General features: G+C 40.9%; 1 protein-coding gene and 1 pseudogene across 1 annotated transcript; both read left to right on the top strand.

The window, feature by feature from the left end:
• The first annotated feature begins 3,607 nt into the window (after positions 1-3,607).
• Positions 3,608-6,835, top strand: LOC149047036 (uncharacterized). The gene is made up of 4 exons (XM_089205202.1): positions 3,608-3,790; positions 4,223-4,387; positions 4,632-5,388; positions 5,963-6,835. Exons 1-4 carry the CDS (start codon positions 3,625-3,627, stop codon positions 6,228-6,230), a joined length of 1,356 nt encoding a protein of 451 aa, XP_089061328.1. The 5' UTR covers positions 3,608-3,624; the 3' UTR covers positions 6,231-6,835.
• Positions 6,836-7,580: 745 nt separating this feature from the next.
• On the top strand, positions 7,581-8,366 carry LOC113672134 (uncharacterized; annotated as a pseudogene).
• The last annotated feature ends 1,734 nt before the right edge of the window (positions 8,367-10,100 follow it).

Raw genomic sequence — 10,100 nt, 5'->3', positions numbered from 1 at the left:
TTGCACGATCTTTTACATATTTTACAGTGATAATGGAGTCATGACTACTCCGAAACGTCGGATTTTATCGTTCGTTTTTACCTTTTTGTATTTAAAGAAGTCTTTTTAATACGAAATGAACTAGTATTTTAAAACGGATGTTGAATTGTATACAGTTGAATGAATTAATCTAGTTTTACTTCAAGGATATAACACCAAAAAGAGAAGGAAAACATATTAATTGCACTCTAAACATTTCTTATCCACTCCTTATGAAAAAGTCTGCAATTTACCTTTCCAATTATTTCTTAACTCAGGTGCCTTGATAAGTAATAGAAATGACACCAAACTGTAAATCTGTATTCATTTGTATTTCAGTTTACCTTTTCACAGAATTATCATTTATTTAATGCAGCTTTCATATCATTTCTTACAATGAATTGTGTGATCAGTTATAAATTACAGCTTCCTCTCTGTCCTCTCACTTAGTGCATGCATACGTTTTAAAATTCAGCCGCCCAGCCAGCGTCTACGCATAAATAACCTGTCTTTGTTCAATGAAGCGGCCTGGAAATATAATGAGTTTTAAAACAGACTCGTTGAGCCATATTGTTTGGTTCATAGAAAAATATTTCGCCTCCTTTCTTTGCCGTGGCCATCGTGGTTCTCTTTAAGTCGCTAATAGCAATCTGAGAATGAAAAAAAACATTCAGTTTCACAAGTTGGGTGAGAAATAAAGAGCGAAAGATTGGAGTACGATAAGCAGCACTAGGCAACATTACATCGCAACAAGAAATATCATTTCTGGTCAGTTCTACTGGAGTGAGAATTGTCGATCAGTTAGGGAAGCGAAGCCATCGAGATTTGTTGTGCCGAAGACACGACACCATTACCATACTTAAGTACATCTTGACAATCTTATCAGGTCTACCGACTATTTTGTCTTTGTGAAAATTACTGTCACCAGGAAACCTAACACCCTGCATGAACTGAAAACAAAGCTTATGATTCTGAACGCCAGGGCCCCCCAGATACTAGTTATCCCCCAGATACTTAATGTTCCCCAGACACTAGCTGGGCGTCACCACTGTAAAAAAAAGCGTTGAAAAAAATGTGCTTTGTTCTTATAAATGGGTGATCTAGACATGCTAGACAAAAAAAAACTCTCAAAGTAGAATTTTGTGCCAAGTTGTGCTAGTTTTGTTAATCGGTGTAGTTCAAAACGGGCGTTTGAGCGCTGAAGGGTTTTCGCTCAGAAGAAAATTATTTTGCTATATTTGAAAAATTAAAGGGTGCATTATGGGTTGCATGTCATAGACGGGTAGATAGTTTATTGATCAAAATAAATATTCATCGCGTGCAAATTACCAGCACATCATCATGGTCGACTATGATAACAGTAGGCGCATCAAGGACCTATTTCAGACTTTTTCACAAGCTTTAGATCATTAAATCGATGACCTTCACATGGGTTGTTTAGCTCATTTTGTTTGTTTGTTTCCCTTCCTTTTTTCACAACCACTGCGTGGCAAGATGAAGTGTTGTCACACTGGCAACCCAACTCTTCCCCTCCCCTATTTGTAACCACCTGCACTTACCACCTGCCTACCTCGTACGTACCACGAGAACTTTTAATAACATTTTATTTCATAAATATTGCATTCGTAGTCAGTTGGACTGGAGTGAAAACCAGTAAAGGGTGCGAAGTGGTCGACTGAAATTTGATGCGCCGGAGACACAAGACTATTGCCAGACTTGAGCACATCCTGAGAATCTTGTCAGGTTTATTGTTTATTTTGTCTTTGCGAAAATTATTGCCACCAAGAAACCTAACACCATGCATGAACTGAACGCAAAGCTCATCATACTGATCGCAAGGACACTCACGTGTGCTTAACATCTTGAAACGGCGCGTTGTTTCCTCGGTCATAATATAGTGCATGTACTTAACTTCAGTTCCTCAGAAGTACGCAACTAGACTTTGTGCATGTTTCTGTTTAAACCGAACATATTAAACGACAAGGATGTTTGTGGTAGATTAACTGAAACCTTCTTTAACGACAATGATTCCACTCGATTTTTGTCGATTCTCTTTTAACCATTCAATATTTTTTGGTGAAATTTAATATTTCGGGTGCTGTCAGCCCTGGCGTGACTTAATCTCCGTAGCAACACACACTGTTTTGACATAAACGTCAGCTCTTCCAGAGTCTCCCTCAGATACTTTGATAACACTGATGTCCATCAGTTTGAAAACAATAGGGCTCCTTTTTTCGGGAAAAATTGACTTACCCTTGCAAACTGAGGTGATTTTGTTTTTTCCGTTGTATGGCCAAACCGTCAGTGTTTCTTAGGTCAATTCAGGAGTTTGCGTAACTATCAAACTGAAAAGAAAACGATGTTGTGCAAATACAGGTTATGTTAAAATGAAAACAATCCACTTTACAAACACAGCAAGGGTCGATCGATAAATGATCAAGATTTGAGGTTTCTCGTTTCTGTTATTCAAGCTAAAAATACAGCAATTCAGAGGGTTAGGAATGACCTGTGAATGAATGCGTCGACATCGTAATTACATCGTTATTTCTTCGCGTTGGAATATCCGTTTTTCTCAACACCTTCTCATTTCGAACACTAAGAATTTATTAACCCGCCTTCTCTAGAAGATCCCTTCCGCCCGCCTGGACTCGGAATACTTCAGAAAAGATCTCCTGAAGACTAGTCTTTCTTTCTGTGGTCTAAAAGAGACTCTTCTAAGTTTAAAATATCTAATTTTTTCCTGCTTTCGTACACAAAATACCAAGTGACTGGGCTTCTCTGATAGATCATCCTCTTCTGTGAGACTACGGTACAGCCAACGTCATCCAGTTAACTCTTTTCCCTTCTTTCTTTTTCAAAAATCCAAAAACAACTTGAAAAATACAAGTAAAGAAATGATCCTCTCTGATGAGCTGTAAGTGAAAGAACTGCAGGAAAGAATCCAAAAAAATTTCAGGCTTCGCTGGGATTCTTACCCAGATACTAGTTGTCCCCCAGATACTATTTATCCCCCAGATACTACTTGTCCCCCAGATACTAGTTGTCCCCTAGATACTAGTTATCCCCCAGATACTACTTGTCCCCTAGATACTAGCTATCCCACCAATAAACTAGTTGGGCGTCACCATCAAGACACTGGTTGTCCCGATGGTAATAGTTGATCCTCGGATACTAGTTGTTCCCCAGATAATAGTTGGGCGTCACCATCAAGACACTAGTTGTCCCCAAGGTAATAGTTGCCCCCCGGATACTGGTTGTTCTCCAGATACTAGTTGGGCGTCACCCCCAAGATTCTAGTTGTCCCCCAGATAATAGTTGTCCCCCAGATTCTAGTTGTCCCCCAGATACTAGTTGTCCCCTAGATACTAGCTCCGCTACCAGATACTAGTTATCCCCCAGATACTAGTTGTCCCCCAGATACTGGTTGGGCGTCGCCACCAACTGAGTTGCGAAGCCACATGTAGAAAGAGAAGCAACTTGTAATGAGAACGTCTTTTCCAAAGTGGGAACTGCTAACAATTAAATAAATAACTTAATTTTGATGATATTGAAAATACCACTTATGCTATATATTTTTTTCGACAGTTGGAACTAATAAACGTAAAGATGTCTAAAGCAAAGAGTGTCTGTGTGATCGGTGCAGGTCCCAGTGGTATGTCAGTATTATTTCACTTCAATAAACTGAAAGAACAAGGCAAAGAAATTCCTGAAATTGTCTGCTTCGACAAGCAGTCAGATTGGGGAGGGCTCTGGAAATACTCCTGGGAAACTGGTGAGTACATAGTTTTTAGTGGCACGTTGACACACTCTTTTGCAGAGCCTTTGTTTCTAGTCATTTGATCTTGTTATGTCTTTCTAGTAAAGTTGCATTTTCTTGGTGTAGATGAGGTTTAGCCGCTTGGAGGAGGATCCAACTGTGTAATATGTTCTTGGCGTTTTCATCTTTAACATGCAGTGTCAACATCGCACCAAAAAGGGCGCCGCTAAAAATGTGGAAAATAAACGTGGGGCAATTTTAGCGGGTCAATGCTTCTGAGTTAAGGAGAAGGCAGTGTACTAAAAGATAAAAATTTTTTTGCGACGTCCTAGAGTCTATTTGAAACGCACACTGAGAAAAAATGGTTAAGCAAACCATGGTTTGAGTTGCAGAAAAAATGAAGACTAGAAACATGATTATATTCTTTTAACTCTTTTCTTTATTCAGGTATCGATCAGTTTGGTGAACCCGTCCATGGAAGTATGTACCGAGGCCTCTGGTCGAATGGTCCGAAGGAAACTTTAGAGTTTCCGGACTACACGTTCGAAGATCATTTCAAAAAGGCAATTCCATCCTTCCCACCCAGAGAGGTTCTCTTTGATTACTTGAAAGGTATGTAATCTTTCCATCTCAACAACTAACCCGTTGGTTAGCTCTGTTCCTGATTTCGATCACTGTTTTTTTTTTTATTATTATTTTTGTGTTTTTCCTAATTCCGATACGAAAAAAAAAATAACACAGGCCTACCTCTTAAGGGAAAAATTAGCCGTAGACGGGCGATGTAGAGGTTATAAAATAGACACACAACTGTTAGCACGTAACGTAACATATTTCCTCTCACTGAATCTTCTATAAGGTCGCTGGACTACAGCCGATCTTCGACACTGGATTCGTTTCAATCATGCCGTCCGCCAGGTGACCTACAATGATGACACTGACGACTTTTCAGTGGTTGTCAAAAGCCTTGGCGAGGACAAAGACCTTCCTGTTCAGAAGTTTGACTACCTTATTGTAGCAACTGGTCACTTTTCTGTGCCGAACGTTCCCTTTTTTCCAGGAATAGAGGAGTTTCCTGGCCGCGTGATGCACTCACACGACTTCCGAAATGCCTATCAGTTCCAAGGACAGAAGCTTCTTGTGGTCGGCTCCAGCTATTCCGCTGAGGATATTGCTTTGCAAAACCTCAAATATGGCGCCAAGAAGATCATTTGCTCCTACAAGACCAGGCCAATGGGCTTCAAGTGGCCCCCTGAGATCACTGAGAGACCACTGCTAACAAAAATCGAAGGCAAAACTGTCCACTTCAAGGATGGTAGCAAGGCCGATGTGGACGCCATCATTTTGTGCACCGGCTACTACTTCCACTTTCCGTTCCTTGAAGAGCGCCTCCGGCTGAAGGCCAGGAATATCTTGTACCCTGCCGGGATGTACAAGAATGTACTGTGGACCGAGGCTGGCAACAACAAGTTTTTCTACATTGGAATGCAGGACCAGTACTACACTTACACCATGTTCGACGCGCAAGCCAAGTGGACCGTGAACTGCATCACAGGGGAGCTCAAACTCCCTGACAACGAAGCCATGAAGAAGGACATTGAGAAATGGATCACAAAGTAATAAATTATAGAGCAATCTGTCCTGGAATATTGAATGAATCATCGCGAATTCCTGCGCGGGTCTCGTCCCCCCAGTCCCCTCGACTGCTCTCGAAAATTTGGCGTCGCCCTTAAAACTAATCAGATGGAAACTAAAACCAACCACTTCTCGACCAATCAGAATCAAAGCTTAACCCAAAATCATTCATTGCACAATCGAGCTTCCCGCCCCATTATGCCCGATTACTTGTGTTTACTTTGTGTTTTTATTGGCTTCTTGTTCCTTTCATACTTTTATTCAAATGTTACGGCATAAACACTCAATCGAAATGCACTCAACAGGACCTTATCTTGATACGTTAAAAACAGCTTCGTTGCTGTCGAAAGGGAGACCCGAACGTGTAGATATTTGGTAATCCTGGCTTAAAGTATTGAATATATTCCTTTGTTTTTAGACAAGAGCTGCAGACTTCAAATAAGCGCACCAAAAAATTTCATTAGAAGAAAGGAAGCCACTTAACGGATCAGTTACAGAACATGTCACGAATGATACTAAAATGGAAGTTTTTTATTTTTTCTTTCATAATTTCAGAATGAATGAACTTAAAGACTGCTACGATGATATAAATTTCCAGACTGAATACTTGGTCGACATCGCCAAGGATGCAAACTACGGATATGACCTGGACACCGCCCAACAGTTCCATGACTGGGAACATCACAAACATGAGGACATCCTCACTTACAGAGATCGAAGCCACACCAGCAAGTTTACTGGAACCCAGTCCCCAATTCACCACTCTACATTCATGAAAGCCCTTGATGACTCGATGGCGACTTTTCTGAACACCAAACCCTGAAGTACTACTGGCTGGAAACAATAAAGTTAGACCTGTTTTGGTGTGATTTTTAAAAGCACCGAGGACTGTAGAGGAAAAAGGTTATGTCGTGGTGAAAAAAACATTTTATTCTTGAAAGAGGTGTTATTAGGGTTGAGATACTTCGTATGACTAAAACAAATATTTAAGAATCTGCCGTAATAAATCATGATTTTGATGTAAAATTAAAAGCAGTAGGTTCCGAAAAGTAACCTCAATCGTTTGAAAGTTAAATGATTCTATAAACTGACAACGAAATCATTGCAGAAAAGAGTGTCGACTTTAGTTCCATGTTCACTTCCTACTAGCTCAACAACTCCCAAAAAGGGAGAGAGTACGATGAAATAATCGTAGTGGCCTAACTGGTTATAACCAACTTCACATTTTTTTCTCCAAAGTTGTCTCTTTTTTCCTGGGAAGAGATCCTCAGCCGTCTTTCATTCACTGTGGCGATTTTTGCGGAGGCTCAGACAGTTACGGACGAACTAGCACGTTAGATATTCAATCCCGAGCTAGCCCAGGCACATTCGTCCCAGATTACTATCTTTAAACAGACTGTGACAATGGTTTTAAGTTCAATCTCCTCGGTTAAAACCTAAAGTGGGAAGCGGTTCAAAACTTGTGATAGACACCTTTCGTGTCCATCTTGCAAGATTTGACATAAGAACTTCGAAAAGCTGGTCTGAAATCGTTTCTTCATCGAGAATTAATTTGGTGTCCGTTTGTTGATGACGAAATGGAATGAAAGGGTACATTAAAAAAGGATTGGGATGCAGAGATGTTTTCATAGAGGGGTAGATAGTTTGTTAATCAAAGTAAACTTTCATCGCGTGCTGATTACCAGCACACCATCATGATCGATTATGATAACAGCATGCGCATCAAGGGTTTATTTCAGGCTTTTTCACAAGCTTTAGACCATTAAATCGATGGCCTTCACATAGCTTGTTTAACTTAATTTGTTCTGTTTTTTTTTCCTTTTTTCACTACCAGCGGCAGGCTTGAGTGCTGTTACACTGGCAACCCACCTCTTTCCCTCCCCCAAATGTGACCTTACCCCTCTGCTATTGGGTATTTGAGAAGAACAATACACCCTTTTCCCAAGGTTAACCTCACCCCTCTCCTATGGGGTCTTTGAGAAGAACAGTAACTGTTGGACATTGTGACACCTTTGGTAGATTCTATTCCATTTTTCCAATGAAATGAACTAGAAAAACGTTAGTTAGATGCTGTTGCCATATTTGGCATAATGGGTAAATCGAAGAAAACCTTGAGCGGGAGGGCAAACTCTCGTTTTTCTATCGAAGATATGTAAACGATACGCTCACCATCATGCCAAATATCGCAACAGCATCTAACTTCCTGGACACGTTTAACAAAGAACATTCCTCCGTAAAATTCAAAATGGAAACCGTATGCAATGGCATGCTCCCATTTCTGGGTGTCCAGTTACTCAACCGATCGCCTCAAATAGAGAAACTATGGTGTATGTAAAACCCACTAATTCAAGTCCACTCTTGCGCAATCAGTTGACAATCGGTACAAAAAGGACCTGCTAAGAACTATGCTTGATGGAGCACATCGTTTATCTTCATCTTGGTCACATTTCTTTGGCGAATGTGACCGTTTGAAGACAGTATTCTCACGTCTGAAGTACCCCAAACACCGGGTCTCGTTAGCTCCACCATCAAAAGTTTCGTTGACTCAAAGGCTTGTGACCAGCAGCAGCTTTTGTCACCATCCAAATGACAGATGACACGGTTCGAGTAATTTTGCCATTTAGAGACCAAATCTCAGCAGATATTGTGAGGAAACAACTAAAGGATCTGAGCCTAAAAGTACACACCACCGTCCAACCTGTGTTTGTGAGCCGAAAAACTGAACAAGAACTACATGTCAAGGAAACAAAGCCACCAATTGTAAATCAGCAGTGTGTTGTTTATAGTTTTCAAAGTGACCTGTGCGATGCGCATTATGTAGGTAACACACGCGAACATTTACAAAGTCGAAAAAAAAGGACATAAAAACAATAATCCTCCGCCTCTTCTTTGTGCAAGCGTACACTGGGACAACATAGGTGCACTCTCCGACTGCTTTAACAAGACCCTTACTGACTTACTGGATAAGTTTGCCCCGCTTAAAACAAGGACTATGGTTAATCGTCCGAAGGTCCTATGGTTTAATGATGACATTAAACAACTCAAGCGTCAACGTCGTCCCCTTGAAAAGAGAGCCGTGAAAACTGACCTCCCTGTGATTGGAATAATTACCATAGAGTTCGTAATCAGTACTCTGCATTTCTTAAATCTGCACGTGTGAATTATTATTCAAACCTAATTGATCAGTGTGCGGGTGATTGTCGCAAGTTATTTCGCGTGGTTAATTATTTGTGTAGGGAACCACTTGATACGGCTCTTCCAGAGCACACTGACCCCACAAAGCTAGCAAACGAATTTGACACCTTCTTCCTCAAAAAAATTGAAATCATAAAGGAAAATCTTGGACTCATTCCTGTTACTCCTAAGGAGAATCTGGAGAGTTTTTCCGCGCTATCTATCGAAGAAGTGTCTAAGATTGTTCGAGAATCCTCCAATGCCTCTTGTCGGCTGGGTCCTGTTCCTACATGGCTACTGAAGTCCTGTGTTGATGTATTAGTGCCCCCTATCACTGAGATGGTAAATCTCTCTCTTCTCAGTGGCCACGTTCCAGAATATTGGAGAACCGCCGTTGTCTCTCCTCTACTGAAAAACCTGGACTTGATTTGGTCTATAAAAATTTCCGTCTAGTCAGTAACCTTCCATTCATTTTCAAGGTAGTGGGAAAGGCTGCACTTCAACAACTTCTCGTCCACTGTGAAAAAAATGCCCCTCTCCCTAAATTCCAGTCCAGCTTCCGTAAGTATCACTCGACAGAAACTGCTTTATTAAAGGTTCAAAACGACATCTTAATTAGTATGGATAATAAAGCAGTGACACTTCTCGTACTTTTGGACCTTAGTGCTGCTTTTGACACCACTGAACATTCCATTCTTCTGAATATCTTGCAACAGGATGTTGGAGTCGTCGGGACTGCTTTAAATTGGTTCGACTCATTTCTTTCTGGCCGCAAAAAACGTATACTTGTTGGTGATAAGACTTCTGATGACTTTAATCTGAACTGTGGAGTCCCCCAGGGTAGTTGTATGTGGCCTATTTTATTCACTCTCTGCGTCCCCCGCCTCTTCAACATTATTTCTCAGCATCTCCCTTCCGTCCATGGTTATGCTGACGACACCCAGATTTACCTTTCCTTCCGACCTTGCTCTATCCATTCCGAAATTAACGCTGTCTCTGCGATTGAGATGTGCATTGCTGATGTTCGTTCTTGGTTTATTGCTAATCGTTTAATGATCAACGACGCAAAAACTGAGTTTCTAGTTATTGGCACCCGCCAACAACTTAAAAAGAACATCTATTGAATCTGTTATTATTGGTGACACCCTCATTAAACCTTTAGAAAGCGTGCGGAACCTTGGGTCCTGGTTTGATACCCATATGCGAATGAACGTTCATATAGGCAAGATTTGTAGCAAGGCTTTTCGCGGATTATACAACACAAGACAGATCAGAAAATTCCTTACTGTTCAATCGACTAAGACACTAGTCCACGCCTTCATATCCTCACACCTTGATTACTGTAACGCACTTCTCTTCGGTCTACCTAAATATCAACTCGATCGCTTACAGAAAGTTCAGAATGCTGCGGCTAGAGTGATTTTTCAGATTCCGAAATTTGATCATATCACACCTGCACTTATCGACCTACATTAGCTCCCAGTAACGTTCAGAATTCAGTTTAAATTGCTCCTCTTTA

Source organism: Pocillopora damicornis, chromosome 4, assembly GCF_964200805.1.
Source record: "Pocillopora damicornis chromosome 4, jaPocDami1.2, whole genome shotgun sequence".
Classification (NCBI taxonomy): Eukaryota; Metazoa; Cnidaria; class Anthozoa; order Scleractinia; family Pocilloporidae; genus Pocillopora; species Pocillopora damicornis.
Note: the sequence above shows the minus strand (reverse complement) of the source record. Positions and strands in the feature narration are given on the sequence as shown.